At 42.4% G+C, this 22,541-nt stretch overlaps 1 protein-coding gene across 2 annotated transcripts in view; it reads left to right on the top strand.

The window, feature by feature from the left end:
• The window catches only part of LOC137502948 (gastrula zinc finger protein XlCGF46.1-like), an 88,012-nt gene that overhangs the window by 51,383 nt on the left and 14,088 nt on the right, over positions 1 to 22,541 (top strand). For both annotated transcript variants that reach the window (XR_011018943.1, XM_068230189.1), the window contains exon 3: positions 21,333 to 21,413. Coding sequence is in view for 1 of the 2 variants with exons in the window: in XM_068230189.1 (XP_068086290.1) it covers positions 21,333 to 21,413 (81 nt within the window). In the remaining variant the exon portion in view is untranslated. The remainder of the gene's footprint in view (positions 1 to 21,332; positions 21,414 to 22,541) is intronic.

The following is a 22,541-nucleotide window of genomic DNA, read 5'->3' on the forward strand; positions in this document are numbered from 1 at the left end:
CCTTGAGTACAGAACGCCAACGACCTTTAGCCATGTTTACCAAGCAGCAACTGCCTGCTCGCTTCGCTTCCCTCTCTCTCGCGCCAGAGAGAGTGTCTACATCAAGATGGCTGACACCAAGCGCTGATTGGCCGGAGCAGCTTCAAGGAGTAAGGCGACAAATACTTCTCATCATAGCCGTAGATGGTGGTAACAATCAGAGCTCACATACGCTCGCAGAGTTAAACGTGAAATATAGTGAGAACACCGTTGAAAGCAGAAGAAAATTAGAATACAGTTTTCTACACCGTAATAGGCAAACTCAAAACGTTGGTGGAAAGGAGACAAACGAAACCTCGGTTTCAACGCACATCTGGTAGAGATCTCGTACATTATCAGGACTTGCCTCACTAGTACCTCTGGTACATTCCTGGTACAAGAGCTTAGGTCTGTTGTGGACCTGTTAAGCCTGAAGCCCTACTGTTCCCCTTCAAACTGTGGCTCTAGGAAGACTTGCAATGTGCTGTCTAGGATTGACACACGAATCTTAATCCCATGAGAAAGGAGTATTACTCCCTGGTAGTAGGAGTATTTTTGGTGATTTCCTTTCTTAAACAGGGGGGGATAATGACACCCTTGCTCAAACCAGGAGGTATCATGTCATCTTTCCAAACTGCATTGAGGACTCTGTGTAGCCACTGTAAACCCTGGACTCCTGATGCTTCAACCCTGCCCGTGCTGACTCTGTCGATTACTGGAGGTTTCCCTTGCGGCATCTTAAGGGTTCCTTCTTTTTCTGCCCATAAAATTGGGGGTTCCTCTGTGCAGGTTACAACAGCTGGTTCTTATGTTCTCTGATCTGCTTCTGTCCTGTTGAATAGGTGATCAAAATGATTCATCTGAACTTCCGTGATGTCCTCTTCTTTCCTTGCCAGGTATCCATTAGGATCCTCAATTGCTTCGATGGTTTCAACTGAATTTCTTTTGTTTTTGATCACTCTGAATAATGATTTCATATTGCCTCTGCTGTCTTCCTGCAGTTTTTGTGTAAATTTCTCCCAGCACTTTATCATCTCCTCTTCAGCTACTCTTTTAACTTTTAATTTCTTGTCCCAGTAAACTTGTTTGAGGTCTCTGACCTTCCCCTTGTCCTTTACCTGTTCTGGCTTGGATTTCTTTCTATCTCATTCTTTTTGTGCTATGTTCCTTTCCTTTATTGAGGATCTTACTCTTTCAATCCACCAGGGTGTCTCTTTTTGCCTTACTCTCACACTTGTCTTCCCACAAACATCTAATGCTTCTTTTATCAAGGTGTTTTAAGATCTCATCCACTCTACCTCGCCACTCTGCATTCCTTCTGTAGGTAGTTGTCCTCTTATACAGTCCTGATAGCAGTCGGTCCTCTCTCCAATCTGTTGTAGTTCCCACACATTAATCTTAGGTAATTTCCTGATTCTTATCTTTGGTACATTAATGTCTATCAGATCTGCCACTAACAACCAGTGGTTGCTATTGAGGTCCTCACTTGCAATCATTTTGACATCAGTCACACGTCTTCTTCTTTCTTTATCTGTAATTACATAGTATGACCATCTTGCTCTTTCCATCCCAGCTGTAACCGGTAATCTTGTGACTGACTCTTTTGTTGAACCAACTGTTTCTTACTACTAAACATTTTCTTATGCAGAATTCTAGATGATGTTTCCCTTTTTTATTCCTTCTCCCATTGCCATGTGGTCGCATCACCTTTTCATAGCCAATCCTGTCTGTCCCAAGCTGTGCATTGAGGTTCCGATGATGATTGCCCTCTCTTCACTGATGGTCACTTCTAGGTCTTCAAGAAATTTGTTCTTTTCATCTTGACTGCAACCTGTCTGGGGGGATATACAATTGCACCATTATCTGCTTCTCTTTCCCAAAGTGAACTGTTGCCATTATAATCCTCTCATTGATGTACTGGATCTCTGTAATACCATGTAACTCTTTTGACAGTGTCAATCCTACTCCATTTCTCATCTCTCTGTTGTTACCATTCCAGTAGAGGGTATAGCTTTTTGTCAGATCTTTCTTGCCTTTACCTTTCCATTTAGTTTCAATCAGTCCTAGGATTGATAATTTTCTTCTCTCCATGATGTCCAATAAATCTTCACCTTCCCTCGTCAAAGTTAGTACATTGATTGTTTCTATTCAAGTGTGTTGTCTTCTCTGGGGTTATTGCACAATCGCAAAGACTGGCCTATCATCACGCTGTAAGCCATCATACCTGGTGTGGGTTTGTAGGTGATATTGTCTACTCTTTGTCCTTTGTTTCCATCTGAGGTTCATGTAATTGTGGAAAGCAATTGCAGTTACTCTCCAATTGACTTGCTAGGCCTAACACTAGAGATGATTTTCTGTCAGTGTTATCTCTCTTAGCCTTTAGCCGTCCACTGCTACATCCACAAGGCAGCAGCTTCCAGTTGAATTTATACGTCATTTCCTGCCCAATGGTTTCAACAAGCCCTTTAAGGGTTAACTCCTCTGCCCATAGCCATTGGTTCTACCTTAGTATGTCAGGTTTGGTAATGGCCGCACAACCCTCAGCCAGACAGCAACAGGTAGTACTGTCTACTGTTACACACGGTAGCAGGATGTATCTGACTTGACCTGAAATAAACCTTTTAAATTGGTTTAATTAGAAACAGGAATTACAAAGGCAATCTCAGTTATAATTTAGTAATATTTACTTAAAACAAAATACATCCTTGGTCTAGTTACACTGATTAGTGTGGCCTTATGCTGAACATAGTGCTGGCATTCTTGAAGGTGATAGTCAAACTATTCACTTCTTAAAACTTATAAAGTCCAGTCACCATGCACAATCTCTGTGTCAACTGATCATAATTATGTACTCATGCCTCCATAAGGAGCGCCGATGTCAGGCATACAGCCCTTCTATATTATTCTAGCTCAGTGCAGTTTAGACAACTTATAGGAATATTTGTTTGTATGGTTCTTGTGGTTTAGGGCTTATGTCCTTGATGACTTCCTTTCCAAATTTCATATGAGGCAACCTGCCCTAATCCATCTCTGGTGAGATACTACATGCTTAGTGCCTGATGTCTTCTGGATCAGCCCAGAACAAGTTTGTCACTTGTATTTTGTGTCTCAGTTGTATCCTTGACTCTGACAATATGAAAGTGAGTGAGATATGAGCAGTGATATTAATACCATTCCTAATACAGCCACATCCTGCAGGAAAGGGTATGAAATGGACGTTCATATGGTTGGTGCATGTGTATATTTCAGTGAACACATAAAAGACTGGTATGAAACAGCACTGTCTTGCTAGGGGAGGAGAGGAATGGAGAACTACCACACTCTTTATTTCCTTAGTTTGCCTCCTCAGTGACACCTAGCTCTCTGTGGCGGCTTATGGTCGAGCTGTTGAGGATACTCCCTACCTTCAGGCTGAGCACCTCACAGACAACAAGAGAAGTGGATGATACGTACTTCGTGCTGAGCTGTATTTGCTGGTACAACAGGTGAAAGATGACAGTGATAAGTTTTGAAGTTCTGAATATTTCAAAATTTGTTTCTTTATGATGAGTGGAATATTTTTCAGAATGTCTGTACATTTTCCGGATTTTTAAATATTATTTTAGGAGTTTTTAATTATATAATTGCTCCACACTTCAAAATTATCCCTGAGCATTCAAACAGGACATTGTTCCATTCCTGGAGGTCTTTCTGTTATGTTTTCAAGGATCCTCAACATGAAAATTTTCTGAAAAACAATAATGAAGATTTGAAACTGAAACTGACTCATTTACTAGGAAATTATGAATTGTTAAGCCCACTGAAATGTAACTAAATTTCCCGATGTGTGTGAAGAATGTGCCTAATATATTAACTCTTCCACAGAACAACTAAGTACTTACTTCAGGCGAGATGCATTTGAAAGGAGAAGCCAAACCAGAGTTACCAGAGCCAGGACAAACACAGATGAATACGTTTGAAGTAATCTAATACAGATAAAACTGGTTAGGACATTTTTGTGGAGACAGAAAAAAATTGTCATAAAGAGGGAATGTACTAAGAAATGAACACTGTTAAATTGAAGGTTAGGTTTGAGCATAAAAATAATTACAATAAAAACCAAGAAACAAGTGTTTACAATTTAGATTTATGAAATAAATAAAGAAATAATACATTTTAAGGAAACACAGTAAAATTTCATGAAAAAACATTCTTTTTTTTTTTTTTTTTTTTTTTTTTTTGCTAGGCGCTTTACGTCGCACCGACACAGATAGGTCTTATGGCGACGATGGGATAGGAAAGGCCTAGGAGTTGGAAGGAAGCGGCCGTGGCCTTAATTAAGGTACAGCCCCAGCATTTGCCTGGTGTGAAAATGGGAAACCACGGAAAACCATTTTCAGGGCTGCCGATAGTGGGCCCTGAAAATGGTTTTCCGTGGTTTCCCATTTTCACACCAAAAACATTCTTAGAAACATGAACAGCACGCGGCTGTGATTTTGCATCCTGGAGATAGTGGGGTTCTTATCTCTCTGTCGGGAGCCCTGAAGATATTTTTCCATGGTTTCCCATTTTCACACCCAGCAAATGCTGGGGTTGTGCCTTATTTAAGGCCATGGCTGCTTCCTTCCAGCTCCTAGGCCTTTCTTATCCCATCGTTGCCATAAGACCTGTTTCAGTGCGAAGTAAAGCCATTGGCAAAGAAAACGCGAGCTATACACGTCGCTTACAATTATGTTTTAAGTTGTCACTGGAAAGTCCAACATCTGGGCGATTTGCACACATTCCATGTGTGGTTTAGCATCCTTTTTCTCAATAAACTTTAATCTTTCATCATCCCTAAACTGTGTAATTTTCTTCTCCATAACTTAATGCCCTGCAAACTGCTATACGTAAGTACAGTAGGCCTAATTTACCTACACAAGTCACTCAGGCCTCTTTCTGATGGTGCGGGAGTACAATGCACCCGTGTGTATGAATGGGAGCACCCGCTTGTGCCGACTCTAACTTACATAATGGGTGGAGTTTTGCGGAACTCCCCGTAATTTCCATTGGATCATTTTCAACACTCTTTTCAGTGTGGTAATAAATATGGACCATCATAGTTTTCATTTACACTTATGAAGGTACGTAAATAGTTCACGCATGCTGTGTCCTTCACATTTCGTTAGAAAACAAGATGGGTACAATTTTGAGGATACTCTCTCACTAACAGGTCTAAATGGTATCACATTTTCTCAAACACTAGACCACTGGTATTTCTGACATAAAGTTATTAAGTTCTCAGTGTCTATTTCAGGTTCCATAACGACCGCTCTACATCACACAGGGAAAGAAAACACAAGTAAATTTAAATTGAAAATGAGAAATACTGTATGTCAAATGGGTGAGAGCGGGCCTACTTTTGTTTGTCATTTAAATCCATTTCTACATTCTGATAGGTACACTATCAGGTTTTGTGCTGATGTCGCGAGCACATTCGATCTGTTGTATACGACGACATGCATAAATACTAATGTCCAATAACAAGTAACTGTGGGCATGGGACCATGATTCACGACGGACTGCCCGCTCAAACATTTCTCCCGCACGCTCTTACTTTCCGCCTTCGCATCTTCTGACAGATTCTGTATGAAAAATCAGTCCTTATTTTGGGCCTGGGCAGGCCAGCGGCTGAGCACGGAAGCAGTTCAAACCCACGCCGCCTGAAAGAGGCCTCATAAACGTAAAATTAATCACCAACACGTCAGACGCAAAGAGAATAGTACTGGCTTGCAACTGATGCCCCCTGCAGCCGTAGGTTGATGCGCTCCGCGGCCATTACATTAAGTTCTCTACCAAATTCTTACACAGGCCTGTTGTCACGTGGCCGAGAAAGCTACTTTACATTGCATATGGTGGGAGTTACGAACATACTAAGGAGTGACGTAAATGTGCTATTGGGTTTCCTTATCATGTATTTAATAGGACACGTCCTGCGACTTCAGAATAATGGTGTAATAACCAGGGAAACGCACTATAGAGGTACGTCATAACCAGTTTTGGCTGTACTTTGATGACTTTTCTTGATTATGCAAATTGTGAATAATCTGCTGAATGGATTTCAGTAAATGACTCCTCATTTAAAGGAGAAATATGGTATTTACAGTAAGATTGCCAATCTTTTGAAATAATATGTATGTATCTTCATGTAGTTCAAAATGTTATGCTACTCCCTGTGTGCGTAGGATGCATATGAAGAATACACACACAGTATCTGTCGTAAGAGGTGACTAAAATGGGTCCCAAGAGCTTTCAACTTGAGAGCATGTTGGCGACCATGGGGCCCTTAGCTGATTCCATGTGTTGTTTCCGCTTACTTGTTTCAGCCTCTAACTTTCACCTATCCTGTGTGACCTCCGTTGGTAAACTCTTGTTCTTTTTCAGGCCGACGGTATGAGCGAATTCGATGCCTAGGGAGTCTTTTATGTTCACATCCTTTATGGTCCTTGTCCTTCCTTGTCCTTTACTTCATTTTTCTTAGCATCGGATCCCTTCTATTCTCTTCCTTCTCTCTCTCTTCTACCCTCTGTGGTTCGGGGACATGGACGAAGACTACACCCATATTACCTGCCTGTCTTAAGAGGTGATTAAAAGGGCAGACGAAGGGATGAAGAAATTAGAACCATGAGACTATTGGTGATTAGTACCATTACCTGCAGAACAGCATGGGTTAGCATTCCTTGTAACTAGAACCACTTTGATAGGAAAACCATTGATCTGCATTACATAGGAGCAGTAAATTTATGTGAGGAACACTACGATTCTGGGCATTGTTCATGATAAGTGTAATCGTGTACATTCAATCGGTTGGTTCCACAGTGTTACCAATGAGTAGTACCACTTTGTGACAAACACCATTGGTCTACATTGTCTGTGATTAGCACCACAATGTGAGAAACACCACAGGTTTGGCTGCCGCCCATGATAAGTACCACTATGGGAGGAAAACCATGAATTTGGGTTGCATGTGGGTATTATCATAATGGGTGTGGGACAGAGATGTACAATACACCACCGTTATCCCCTGCCTGGTGTAATAGGCGACTGAAAGTGGTGACCTCAGTGTGGACATGGATTGCAGTTTGGTATTGTGTTTGACCCCCAGGGGATGGGAGGGGCTGAGTACATTTGCAGGTAATCCCTGCCTGTCATAGAAGGTGACAAAATGGATCATGAGGCCATCGGTTAGTTTTAGGCCGTTTCAAAATTCTTGATGTGTGTGATACGCGGAGATGGGCCTCTAACGTATGCGATCATGCCCAGAAGACCACTCGTGACCTCTCAGGAATCCTGCGGGTGGGAGCGTCATGTACCCATGCACTAGTATCCGCCTGACAACACAGTTCCTCGCACAGCTGAATGCCAGAAAGACATATTGTTATTAATGTTTTTTAAAATTTTTCTTTATATTTAATACTCTGTATATGCTGTGGAGTACCGGCTAATATCGGTGATTGGAGGAAGGGAGGCTTAGTGCTCATTGCCTCAATCATTCCATATTAGGCATTGTCCAACATCAGACCCAGGGCAATACCTGCTACGACCAGGTGGGAATTGCCTTGGCCGCTTGGTTCGGCTACAGAGGCCCCTGATAGGAGTGGGTGGCATTCGGGGAGGATGATTTCAGGCATGGTTTCGAAACGTCTTCAGCCTGCCCAAGGTGGTGCCCCAATGGTGTTTAACTTTTGATTCCTTGATGGGCTCAACCCCATGGGAACAAGTGCAGAGTGAAGAGATGGGATCCAGCTTGCCTAGGTTTCTGGTTGCTACCAGAACTGATGGGAGTGACTTCAAGCTGGTAAATTCTGTTCTGTTTTGTAGGCACATAGAAACTGTGTATGGCAAACTGGAAGATCTGAAACAATTTGCAATGTTAGTTTGTTGCTCAAAGACGCGCACTGCCATACAAGCTGATAGGTTGCTCAAGTGCGATCACTTCTGCAATATTCCCGTCAAAGTGGAGGAGCAAAAGACCTTGAATATGGTTCATGTGGTTATCTTCCACCGAGATCTCATCTTGAACACTGACGATGAGTTGATGGAAGACATGAAGCACCGTGGCGTGACACACATCCAGCGCATTTTGCGCAAAGTCAATGTTGAAGACGTTGCCACAGGTGCATTCATTGTCTCCTTCAAATTGTCAGTGTTATCAGAAAAATTCGAGGTAACAACCTATCGCTACGATATGAGGCCGTACATCCCGCCTCCCATGCACAGCTATCAATGTCAAGAGGTTCGGGCATATGGTATCTCGTTGCTCGAATTTGTCTGTATGTGGTACATGTGGCAGAGGAGCTCATGGCACGGAAGAGTGCACAACTCCTTACCTTACCTTACCTTACCTTACCTTACCTTACCTATGGTGCGAAGGCCCGTTTTCGGGTCATGGCCTTCCCAGTTGCTCTCCGCCAAACTTGTCAATCTTGTGCAGCTACTCTCCAATCCCGGATCTTGAGGATGTGTGCCGTGTCCTGATGTACACCATCTTCCCATCTGTTACGTGGCCTTCCCACAGGCCTTCCTCCTCCAAAGTCTCCTAAGAATACCTTCTTTGGGATTTGGTGTTCTTCCATCCTAATTAGATGACCTGTCCATTTAAGTCTCTTCATTCGAATGGCATGTGACAGGGGTGCCTCCCCATACAGGAAATATTGTTCATTGTTATATCTAATTCTCCATTCCCCTTGTACACATATGGGTCCATAAATTCTCCTCAGGATTTCCTTTTGAAGGAATCTATCTTCTTCACGTATCACTTCCATACATCACTATACTGCGAATGAGGGTTTTGTATAGCATAACTTTTAGGCTCTGGTTTATATCTCTACATCTGAAAAGAAGTAGTACTGCGAAGTATGTCTGTTGGCAGCTTGAATTCTTGCCTGTATTTCTACCATTTCCTGATTCTTGTTGGTTAGATGTACACTAAGATATTTAAATTCATCCACCACCTCCGCTTTGGATCCTTCAGGGACAAGTTGGTCATTTGTATACATCCTTCTCCGAGCCCGCACCATTACCTTCATCTTTTGTTCATTGATCTTAAGTCTCTCTTTGCTTCTCTACTCAATTCTTCAAATGCTTCTTTAACTGTCCTTGTTGTTCTTCCCATCAAATTTAAGTCATCAGCATATCCAACTAGTTGAGCTGTTTTGTATAGAAGTGTTCCACTGGTGTCCTTCCTTAATTTTCTAATCACTGATTCTAGTGCCAGGTTAAATAGAATTGATGCTAAGCCATCTCCTTGTTTCAATCCCTGATTCACCAAGCTTAATAGCTGCAGTCACTTAAGTGCGGCCAGTATCCAGTAATCGGGAGTTAGTGGGTTCGAGCCCCACTGTCGGCAGCCCTGAAGATGGTTTTCCATGGTTTCCCATTCTCACACCAGGCAAATGCCGGGGCTGTAGAAAATTAAGGCCACGGCCGCTTCCTTCCAATTCCAGGCCTATTCTATCCCATCGTCGCCATAAGACCTATCTGTGTCGGTGCAACGTGAAGCAAATAGCAAAAAAATTTCCCTGATTCACTTCGAAGAAGCTGCCCAATTCAGTCTGAATTTTCACTCACACCATCGTATTTCTCATAGTTAATTCCACCAGTCGCACCAGCTTTTCTGGTATCTCGAACTCTCTTAATATCTCCATTAATTGATCCCTGTCAATAGAGTCGTATGCCTGTTGGAAGTCGATAAACATCTGTACCACGTCTATGTCCCGTTCCCAACATTTCTCTAACACTTCTTTGACAGTGAATATCTGATCAATAGTGGATCTTCCTTTCCGGAACCCTGCCTGGTATTCTCCTAGAATTTCTTCCGCCAGGTGTTCTAGTCTCTTCTTCAGGATGGAGGTGAACAGCTTATATACTGTACACAGCAGTGTGATCCCTCTATAATTGCTACATACCAACTTATTAGTGTTGGCTACTGAATGCATGATTCGAAGCAGTGTATCGATTCATTCCAAGTGTCCGAGTGAATCGATTCACAGGAACGGCGAGCTCACGGCACACGATTCAGCTTACTCCCAGCGGACAGTGCTGAGTGTCCCACTCACTGGACGTTGAAGGGGAGCCGAGCTTCCGCTGCAGCGAGACAGTGAATCATGGCACATCGAAAGAATCGTGAACGAGCGCGGCTCAGTGAGACACAAGATACACACGGCTCCTTATCGGCTCACTGGACACGCGGAGAGCCGAGCTTCCGCTGCAGCGAGACATACAGTGAGACATGGCACACCGAAAGAATCGTGAACGAGCACGGCTCAGTGAGACACAAGATCCACGGCTCCTTATCGGCACACCGGACAGTTGGACACTGGCGGCGAGCCGAGCTTACGCAGCAGCAGACATACAGTGAGCCATAGTACAGTACACTGAAAGAAACGCATGCTATAATGGATTCTCGAGCTCAGCTCATTTGAAAATAATACCCATTTGCAATCACTGTCCTCTTCTTTACAGGGAGGTTTAAATAATAGATGGATTTATTTGCAGTGTTATAAAGGTTGTCAAAACATAATTCTGAAGTAGCTAGTAAGTAGGTAGGCTATTAGGTTATACTATTTATTAGTTTAATGAATCTTAGTATTATAACTTAGTTGACATTTGACAATTACACTCGACTGTAGCCTGCCCTATAACTATGAGTCATGCTCATGACCACTCAAAAGTACCTATTTTATATTGGGAAGAACGGCTGAGTATTCTCTCAGTTCATATGTCACATCGTTGCACAAGACTTCAATCATATGTGGACAAATGCAATAACTTAACCAACAGTATGTTGAATCAAAAAACCAGCGGGCTACTGTACATCTCGGGTAGCCTATACAAAATATGATGATTTAAAAAAATCCTCATCTGATAGAAAAATACATATTTTCAAAAATGACTGAGTGAGTTGTGCGGTTAGTAACGCGTAGCTATGCGCTTGCATTCGGGGGATGGTGGGTTCGAATCCCACCGTCGGCAGCCGTTAAGATGGTTTTCCATAGTTTCCCCATTTTCACACCAGGAAATGCTGGGACTGTACCTTAATTCAGGCCCTGGCTGCTACCTTCCTAATCCTAACCTTTCCCATCCTGCGTCGCCGGAAACCTTCGATGTATTAGAGTGGCTAGCATTTTTTTCTAAGAAAGGAGTTCATAGTATGAAGACCAGATGGCAGCTGTGAGCACTGAATGTTGTTGCTGCTGTCTTACCAGCCCATACTACACAGATGAAGTAGGAGCGGTGACTAATGTGCCGTGAATCGGATCACTGCATCGATTCAGTAACGTGAACGGAATCAAATGAATCGATTCAGTAAAATGAATCGAATGTCCCATCACTACAACTTATTCCCTTCCTTGTATATTGGGTATATGATGCATTTGCGCCAGTCTTAAGGCATTTCTTTGGTATTCCACACACTCACAATTAGATCATATATACCTTCTTGTAGTGTGGTTCCTCCGTATTTCCACAACTCTGCAGGGATTCCATCGATACCTGGTGCTTCATTGTTTTTCATTTGCTGTATGGCTTCTATCACTTCTTGCATAGATGGTACTGCAACTTCCAATTCATTTATCTCAGTGTTATTCCTTGAGGGAGTTGGTGTTTTCCCTTCCATTTCTACTGGGTTCAGGAGGTGTTGGAAATATTCTTTCCATCTATCTTGTATCCCTTCTTTATCTCCCAAAAGCTGTCCATTTCTGTCCTTACACATGTTTGTTCTTGCCTTGAATCCTTCTTTCACTTCCTTAACTTCTCTGTAAGCCATGTAGCTATTATCTTCTTTAAATTCCTCCACTATTCTAGGCGTTTTCTCATTTAATTTTCTTCTCTTCTTTCTTCGACATACATTCCTTACTTCTTTATTTTGGTTTTCAACCTCTTGTTTATTCACCCTTGTTGGTCTCTCTAGGTATGCTTTATATGCCTTATCTCTTTCTTCTATGGCTTTTTGGCATTCCTCATTAAACCATTCCTTTGTGTTCCTTTTGGGTACAATGTCTAGTGTGTCCTTTGCACAGCCTTAACGCTTTCCTACAGAGCAATCCATTTGGTCTCGACCGTTGCTGTTTGGTCCTTATTATATTTCTCTACCAGAACTTCTGCCATTTTTTCCCCTATCTTTCTGATACTCCCTTATTCTTCAGTTCACTAGTATTGTACTTTTCTATCCTACTCACTCCTTCCTTCCTTCCTTCTTTTCATAATGCGGCACCTTAAGATTGCCTTAATTAGAAAGTGGTCGGAGCCACAACTAGTTCCTCTGAACGATCTGACATCCATGATATTTGATGCCCATGTTTTCTCCATCACTACATGGTCTATTTGATTACAGGTCTTTCCATCCAGTGATATCCACGTTTGCTTGTGTACCTCTTTATGAGGGAAACAAGTTGACATCACTTTCATGTTTCTGCTGATAGCAAGGTCAATCAATCTCTGTCCATTATCATTAGTATTGTTGTGTAAACTATATTATACCTTGATATATCTCCTCCTCCCCAATTTGTGCATTTAGGTCTGCTATTGTCACCTTCGCATCGTTTGATGGGATTGAATCTAGCACTCGTTGCAGTTCAGCATAGAACTGATCCTTGACTATCTGTTCCTTGTCTTCCGTTGGTGCATATACATTTACGATTGTTAAATTATAGAATCGCATTTTATCTCACAGTGTTGCCAAACTTTCATTTACTGCCAAAAACTGTAGTACATCACCTTTGCCTTGTTTTCATACTATAAATGCTACTCCTCCTCCTTGTGCATTCCTTGACTTCCCACTACTAAATATTGTGTGAGTTTTAGTGTCCCAGATCTCATCTCTTCCTGACCATCTGATTTCTTCACTTTGTTGACTTCTAGTTTCTGCGTCAATACTTTCAATGCTCTGGCTCATAGAAGGGTGCGTACATTCCATGTACCAGTTGCGTAGTCCATTGCCTTTAGCTTAGCTCGTCGTCTATTAAATCCACCATTCCGAGGCATATTCTGGGGCTTCGCAACAGTTTGTTTTCCGGAGCGAGGTTGTTAGCCTTGCTCCAACCCCCAGCAATCATGGAGGACTGATGTTTTCTGTTAGGGTTGTCTCCCTTAGCTGATTGGTCCCCATTTAAGCATCGGGAATTCGCTTTCTTCCCTTACATGACTTAGCCGTGTACCTTGAAGAATGTACCCGTTGCCCAGAGGCCACGGTGTGGACGTGCATGTATCGGACTTGGTAGGAATAAATGGCATTTCCTGTGTTTTGCTAGTGCACTCCCATCAGCAAGAAGTGCACCCACAGGACTACATACCACCCCTTCGACCCCCACAACTCTTTACAGGTGCACCAAATTGTCCTGGTCTTCATTCACCCTGAGATCGGAACTGCCCGGTATTTCTCGGTGAAAAGGAGATGTAGTAGATCAAGGCTCTGGATGGTCTACCAGGTCTTCCTACCAGGAAGTGCACAGTAAGTTCAATTCTATGAATGCTCCCGCCATGACACTAGACTACACGAAGATAGCACAGAGTCTTCCAGGTTCATCGTTTACATGTCCTCAACCTGTTACGATCACTGCGCCCAAGGCAGCTGTTGCTCCTGTGAGCAAGGCCGCAAAGAGTAAAAGCTCTCAGGAGGACCACCTCGCCTTCGACCACAAATGAGTCTGTGCTGCCTGGGACTCCTAACCCGGCACAGCAGGGTGGGGGGAAACGCCAAGTCTCCCCCACCAACAGGTCGGCGAAAGCCATGCCGAAGCCTGAGGAGATTACTTCGTCAACCAGGGCTGGGAAATTATCTCCCAGACCATCTAAACAAGAAAGCAATGCGGTGAAGTGGAGCACCTGGGCGCTCTTCCACTTCTCCTGCGAAAGGGAAATCATTGCCTCCATCTGGATGGACGTCTAGCTTTCATCTACATCTACTGATGTAGGTATTGATGTTAGTGCTTAGATTTTAAGTATCACCTAACACTCATCCTCTCTTAGTCCACACTGTGTCACTGTTAGAGTGGAATGGTAACAATTATGATAGGCGTCTTGCTGAGCTACACCAGCTGATTAGTGAGCGTTCGACGAGTATAGTCTGCATTCAGGAAACTAATTTCACACACAGTCATTGTACGGTCTCGAGAAATTTCAGTCTATACTCAACAGAACGACATTATGCTAACTGGTCTTTCGGTGGTGTTGGCATTTTTATCTGTTCTGATAACTATAGTAAAGCGGTTCCACTAAGAACCCCACTGGAGGCTGTAGCAATTCGTGTTCCACTGTCTGTCATAGCAACAGTGTGTAATGTTTATTTTTCAACAGGCCAGCCTCTTAATATAAATGATGTACCTGACCTTATAGATCAGCTTCCACCTCCATTCCTTTTATTGGGCAATTTTAACACCCATAATCCTATATGGAGTTCTGAAACGCCTTGCTCCAGGGGAAGGGAGTTGGAAACATTAGTAAGAGAGCTGGATTTAGGTATTTTGAATACAGAAGAACCAACTCATTTCAGTGTACGTTATGGCACATACTCTCGCATAGATGTTAGTCTATGCAGCCGAATGCTGGTTCCCCTGTTTCAGTGCAATACACATGATGATCTCTGTGACAGTGACCATTTTCCCATTGTTCTTACTTTGTTGAAACAGAAATCCGTCGAGGCTCCTCCTCAATAGATATTTAAATATGCTGATTGTTCACAGTTTACATCACTACCTGTTTTTAATGACATGACCAGGCGCAGCGTAGACAGCAATATCAATTACATAATACAAGTTATTCTTGCTGCTGAGGAGTACATTCCATCGTTTTCATGGACTCCTTGCCAAAAACTCGTTCTTTGATAGAATGAAAAAATGACTAACTATCGAGCATCGGCGCGCTCATAAAACGCTATCGCAGGCTGCCTACTGTGGCCAATTTGGTAACATTTTAAAACACCGAGCTAAGGCACGAGTTCTGTGGGTGAGATATTTGTCATTTATTGATGTCACATACTGCATCATCTCAAGTTTGCACTAAACTTCGACGTATTTCGGGTATCCAAGGATCCTCTTCTGTACCAGGAATTTCCACTGAGGGCAGTATCGTCACTGAACCACTCTTGATTGCTAACCATTTAGCCAGTCATTTTGCGGATGTATCTGGCTCCTGGAATTACCATCGTGATTTCCTCCCCCTAAAACGGGAGGCAGAACGTCGTCATAACATGCCCTTTACAGAGTGGGAACTCCGCAGCGGCCTGGCGCTTTGCAAGGACACGTCTTCTGTACCAGACAATGTCCATAACCAGATGTTGAAACACCTTAGTGACGATAGTCTGTTATATCTCCTTCGTGTGTTCAACTTAATCTGGATAGAGGGTGAGTTTCTTGCTAAGTGGCGAGTAGGCATAGTAAATCCTGCCCTCATGCCTGACAAAAATCCTAAGTATGCAGTAATTTACAGACCTATTTGTTTTAATAACTGTTTGTTTAAGCTATTTGAGAGGATGTTAAATCGCCAACTTGTGTGGTGTCTGGAGAAACAAGGTCTATTGTCCAAGGACCAGTGTGTTTTTAGAGCCACTCGCTTGACCACTGACCACTTGGTACACCTGGAGAGTTCTATACAGGATGCCTTTCTCTGCAAACAGCATTTGGTGTCTGTTGTCTTTGACTTAGAAAAGTCCTATGACACCACATGCGATATGGTATCCTTTCAGTCCTTCATCACTGGAGATTTGGAGGTAACTTGCCGGTATTTACTGTTAATTTTTTGTCCCTCTGTCTATTCTGTGGCCAAGTAGGGAGGGCATGTTCGAAATACCACATTCAAGAACATGGAGTCCCACAGGGATCGGTTCTTAGTGTCGCTCTGTTCGTGAATGCCATAAACGGTATTGCCGCTGCTGCTGGTTCAGCAGTAACACCATCACTATATGTGGACGAGTTTGCTCTGCATTATAGCTTGCATTATATGGTAGTTGCAGCGCGACTACTACAGCAATCAATTAGAAGAGTGGAACAGTGGACTTTAACATGGCTTTCGTTTTTCAACCACAAAGACCTCTGCTGTGCACTTTTGCCGGAAGTACACTCTTCACTCGCATCCTGAACTTGATTTATGAAAACTGAATAGCATCCACCACAGCGGGGTTAGGTTGGTAACGGGAGTTTTTCATACAAGCCCCATTGCTAGCCTGCTCCCTGAATCTGATGTGCTGTCTTTACACCTGAGGTGCTAGCATATGCTTCTGTCCTATGCTGCAAATTTGTGACAGATGCCACTTCACCCAAGCTATCCTTGCATATTCCTCAATGGAAATCGTCTGCTGTACGCTGCTTAACCTCGAGCAACGTGGCCGGTTGGAATACACTTGGATAGCAGTCACAGATTGTTTGATGTACCTTCAGTTTCCTGCATTGTTAGACGACCAAGTATGGTACCTCTGTGGATGATATGACGATGTGAAATAATTCTGGATCTGCACACTGACCCGAAGGAAACCATGGCCCTTCAATTTATCGGAGGCTCTTCCTGTCCATTTTTGGCCTGGTATCCAGATTCAGTCATCTTTTACACAGTTGGTTCAAGGGGAGAATCGAAAGTGGGCTGTGCATTCGTTGTCAACAATGATGGGTTTCTTTTTGTTCTCCTAGAAACCTGTAGTGTGTACACAGCAGAGCTGTCATCTTTGTGAAGATGTGTGGTACGCACTGTGCAATGAGCGCTTACACTTTCTGCTGGGTACTGACTCATTGAGCTTACTACAGTCTAAATCGAACAGCCCCATTGCCTTGCAAGGTTCTAGCAAGTGAGATTCATTCTCAGCTGAGACATTTGGTTATTTCTGATTGAGAGGTGGAGTGGCAGGCCACTCCACTTCAAAATAAGCTGAGAGTGATGAAAGGTACAACGAAGGTATGGAGGACTTCCCTTCGGGTTTCTCAGAGGGAAGCAGTGGTATTATGTCGTCTTTGGATCTGCCATAGTACAGTAACACACTCCTATTTACTGAAAGGAGAACCACTTCCGGCGTGTACTTGCGGTGATCCCCTTACCATGGTACTCATCCTTACGAAGTGCATTGATCTGGTCGATTGCGGCGTAGTTTAAAACTCCCGAGTGCCATCTCCCTCATTCTGCGAGATGACAAGTAGTCAGCAGTCCTCATCATCCATTGTATGAGTGTTAGTTGTTTGTTTTATCGTATATAAATGTATTGTTTTGTATTATTATTCAGTACTTGACTCAGTTGTCTGTTTTAATGTTTCTTGATAGTCATTTGCAGGATATAATATTGAATTTTAAGGCAATGTCTTATTCTACCATTACCTATCATATTTCATTTTACCAAAAATAAGGCATTGTGAATTAGATCCACTGATTATTTTATATTCACCATCATTATTCATCTTCATTTGTTTTAAATTCTAGTCAGTGGATACATTTAAAAATTTTATTGATCCTATGTCGTCCATCTCGTAGCATAAGGGGTGGATGACGTTAGCTCTTAGGCCTCTTTAAACAACAAGCATCATCATCATCATCATCGGTCTGTTGCTTGTGATTAGTACCACAGTGTGAGACACACCACAAGTTTGGCTGGCACCTATGTTTAATCCCACTATGTGATGAACACCATGGGTCAGCATGTTTGTGAGTAGTACCCTTACGTGTGAAACACCATGGGTTTGTGTTGCCCGTCAGTGGTGCCATTGTATGTGACATAACCGTGTGTTTTTTTCATTGCTTATCATTAGTACCATTATATGGGAGAAACCATTAGTCTACCTCGCCTCTGCTTAGCACCAATATGGGACGAACACCAGGGTTTTACTTTACCAGTGATTGGTACCATTATGAGGGGCCAGTGATATGTATTTGGACCCCTTTAGATAAGTAACATCCCAGTAATTAACCCATTGTGAATTGGATCCACTGATAGTTTTTGTTTCGCAGTCATTTTTTCATCATTATTTGTTTTAGATTTTAGTCAGTGGATACATTTTGAAATTTTTCAGTTTGTTTATCTCGTACTATTTGGGGCCGATGACCTAGCTGTCAGGCCTCCTTAAACAACAGACATCTTCAAATTTAATGCTAGGTAATGTATAGCAGCTATTATTGTTCAAAGGCCCTCCACTGCTGGTTTCATCACTGCTACTGCTGCCTTATCCTATCCACATTTAGGCTATGAGCATAGCTATCTTCGTTTTGTAATGTGTCGAATAGCTCCAACCTATTTCTTCCAAATGTCAATCCTCGATATTCATCATCTCCCAGATCTTCTTTTGCATAAACCTTTTTCCTTGAAATATTACTCGTAGCAGGCTGTTCTGTTCAGTAGTCCTCATAATGTGACCCACAGATTTTTAGTATGCTCCATCCACAAAATTAAGGCCAAGGCTGCTTCCTTCCCACTCCTAGCCCTCTCCTATCCCATTATTGCCATAAGACCTATCTGTGTAGGAGCACTGTAAAGCAGCTCATAAAATGAAAGTTCTTGGATGTATACCGGGCTTGGAACTGTATGAATTTCATCTATTTATTTACAACTCATACAGAAGACATACATGTTATACCAAGATTTACTGTCCTTACGGCTAATCACCAGCATTGGGTCGTAGGGAACGTATAGCAGCACTTGTTATGTTCATAGTGTTCTACTGCTCTGGAATCTCTGGAACAGTCATGAAGCAAGGGCCCCGAAGTGCTTCCTTCATCTTAGGAATCATGTGAGAGTCACAAAGGCTTAAGTCCTTGGATTATGGTGGATGGTACAGCAATTCCCAGCCCCATTGACCAAACATATCAGGCACTGTGAGCCTTGTCATGCAAATTGATGCATGGGTCCTGCAGAAAGTGTTGCCACTTCTTTCCCAAAACAGGTTGCATGTTGTATTCCTAAAATGATGAGTAATACTGGCACTAATATGACCTGACTGATGTATATCTGCGACATTTTGGCATTACACATTTAATGCTTTTACCACCATGTAAGGCAATGCAGATTCCCCGTAAGCCTGTTGAAGACCTTCATGACACTGCCATGCTGTATGACCTCGATCATATTCAATCCTTATCCAATTCCATTTTTCGTGTTTCAGAAACATCGTGGCAGGTCTCTTTTAGATCCTGAACTAGCACGAGGCTGTGTTCCTTTTGCCAGTTCACATATGCATGTTGTTAGAAGGGAGAGTCTCTTTGGGATCCCATTTTGTCTCTTTTCATCCTCAAACCACACTGTTCAGTTAATTCCCTGTTCTTTAAAGGAAATCAGAAATATAATCAAATAAATAATTATCGTAACTCCCAGTACTTTCTCTGTGTAAACATGGAAATGGATTTAATTATAAACAGAAATTACAGAAACAAACCTCCATTATAATTCAGTAAGACTTACTTTTAAAAAATTGTTCCCTTGGTTTAGTTAAACTGATAAGTGCAGCTATATGCTGAACATAGCAGTGGCTTTCTCTAAGGCAACAATCTAAGTTTTCACTATATAATAAAAATCTTCCGGGCTGTTATGCCGTGGTCCACTCCTCTCGCTTCTCCCAGATGTTTCGACTACTGCTGCGATAGTCATCTTCTGTGGCGTCGTGTAGATACGCTCTCCTGTATCCCGCTGGCGACTGCGAAAGTTGTTTGGGAAGCAGCTGTATTTATATGTAAGTGTGTGGTCTCCAATTGGTTCGCGCTGTGCAATCCGACATCTGATTGACTATCTGAAAGCACGACCTCCGATTGGGTCGCGCCGAGCAGCCTGACGTTTGGTTGGCTATCTGAGCACACGACCTGTGATTGTTTCGGGCCGGGCATGGATTCCGACTGGGTCGCTCCGAGAAGTCTGTCTTCTGATTGGATCTCGGAGTGCACGACCTCCGATTGGGTCGTGCTGAGCAATGGATCCTCTGGTTGGTTGACTGTAATGTCCCTGATCTTAGTAAACTTCGGCCGTACGTTATATAAAGGGGTGTACCAGGCCTTGCTCAGTTTCAGTCCTTCCTCCTTTCTATTAAAGTTATCCGGATGTTTATGTATTTCAATTGCTTCCCTGTAGAGATGGGCGTGAAAGTGGGATGTTGTGGCCAGTATGTCAGTATCCTCGTAACGGATCTCGTATCTACACGACGCCACAGAAGATGACTACTGCAGCAGTAGTCGAAACGTCTGGGAGAAGCGAGAGGAGTGGACCACGGCATAACAGCCCGGAAGATTTTTATTATATTGACACCGGCCGTGAAAGCCTTCATACTTTAATAAGTTTTCACTACTTAAAACATGTGAAGTCTGGTCACCATGCACAATCTCCCTCTCAGCTGATCGTATGTTCTCATGCCAACTCAAAAAATGTCTGCCTTCACAAGGAGTGTTGATGTCAGGCATACTGCCCCTCTATGTTATTCTAGCTCGTTGTGGTCCGGATAACCTATAAGAATAGTAATTTGTATGGTTCATGAGCTTTAGGGTTTATGTCCTTGATAACTTCCTTTTCAAATTTCGTATGAGGTGGCCTGGTGAGATATTGTGTGCTCAATGCATCTGATGTCTTCTGGATCGGCCCAGAACAAGTTTGTCACTTTTATTTTGTGTCAGTCCCATCCTTGATTCTGACGATATGAAAGTGATTGAGATATGAGCAGTGCTAGTATCACAGTTCCTAATAAAGTCAGATCCAGTAGGAAAGGGTGTGGAATTGATGTTCATATGGTTGGTCTGTATGTACATTTCATGGAACTTAAGAGACTGGTATGTAACAGCACTGTCTGGCTAAGAGAGGAAAACAATGCAAAAGTACCTCACTCTTCATTTCCTTAGTTTGCCTCCTCAATGACACACAGCTGTCTATGGCAGCTGATGGTAGAACTGTTGAGGATCCTCCCTGCCTTGAGGCTGAGCACTTCACAGACAATAGGAGATATAGAAGACACATATTTCATGTTGAGCTGTATTTTCCAGTACAGGATGTGAAATATAACAGTGATAATTTTTAAATTCTGATTATTTTAAGAATTGGATTGTTTATGATGAGCATAATATTTTTCAGTATATGTTTTCCTGATTGTTGTGTTATTTTAGAGGGTTTTATGTTCTATAATTTCTCCTCACATCAAAAATATCCCTGTGCATTCAAACAGGACACTTTCCACTCATGAAGGTCTCTTTGTTAGGATTTTAACCATCATCGACAGAAATTTTCTATAAAAAAACAATAATCTTTTGAAGCTGACTCATTTACTAGTAAATAATGAATTGTTATGCCCACTCATATGAAAATAAATTGCCACATGGGTCTGAAGAATGTGCCTAACATATTAACTTTTCCACAGGACAATTATGAACTTACGTCGGACGAGATGCATTTGAAGAAAGAAACCAATCCAGAGTTAGCAGAGCCAGGACAAACACAGGTAAACAAATTTTAATTAATCTAATATTTTGATAACCTCCTTTCATTCTCTTCATGTAGTTCAAAATTTAATTCTAGGTAATGTGTAGCAGATAGTATTGTTCAATGCCCCTCCAGTGTATGGCATCTGGTAGCTGGTTTAATCACATCTACTGCTTCGTTATCCTAAGTGGAATTAGGCTACAAGCATGGCTATCTTCCTTTTGTCATGTGTCGAAGAGCTCCAATCCATTTCTTTAAATTGTCTATCCACCGGGCAAGTTCGGCATGTGGTTAGGGGCGCGTGGCTGTAAGCTTGCATCTGGGAAATAGTGGTTTCGAATCCCACTGTCGGCAGCCCTGAAGATGGTTTTCCGTGGTTTCCCATTTTCTCACCAGACAAATGCTGGGGCTGTACCTTAATTAAGGCCATGGCCACTTCCTTCCAACTCCTAGGCCTTTCCTATCCCTTCGTCACCATAAGACCTATCTGTGTCGGTGTGACGTAAAGCCACTGGCAAAAGAAAAAAATGTCTATCCAAGATGTACATCATCTTCTAGGTCCTCTTTTGCCTAAACTTTTTCCTCGAAATATTACTTGTAGCAGACTGTTCTTTTCAGGAGTCCTAATAATGTGACCCATATATTCCAGCCTACTCATTTTAATTGTCTTAATGAGCTCAGGTTAACAGTTCTTTGTGCGGAGTTTTTATTTTTTTAATTTTGCTGCAACCACAAGATCAGTGGGTTTGAACCCCACTGTCGGCAGCCCTGAAGATGGTTTTCAGCAGTTTTCCATTTTTACACCAGTCAAATTCTGGGGCTGTACCTTAATTAAGGCCACACCTGTTTCTTTCCTATCCCTGACCTATATCTGTAGGTGCGATGTAACGCAACTTATAAAAGAAATATGTAACATGTACTGTTGTATCCACATCTTGAAAGTTTAGATTCTTTTCTCTGGGTAATAAAATATATATTGGGCTGTACACTATTTAGTCCAACAACTGACAATTTGTTAAGCAATCGTAGACTTGGTAGACAAGAAGGCGAGATCCAATGTATGTCTCTTTAACAGTCCGTCATCTGTGGGAACACAAGGCACAAAGAAGTGACAAGTCATTTAAGAAGACTAAATAGGATGAACAGG

The sequence above is a fragment of the Anabrus simplex genome, chromosome 13, assembly GCF_040414725.1.
Source record: "Anabrus simplex isolate iqAnaSimp1 chromosome 13, ASM4041472v1, whole genome shotgun sequence".
In the NCBI taxonomy this organism is placed as follows: Eukaryota; Metazoa; Arthropoda; class Insecta; order Orthoptera; family Tettigoniidae; genus Anabrus; species Anabrus simplex.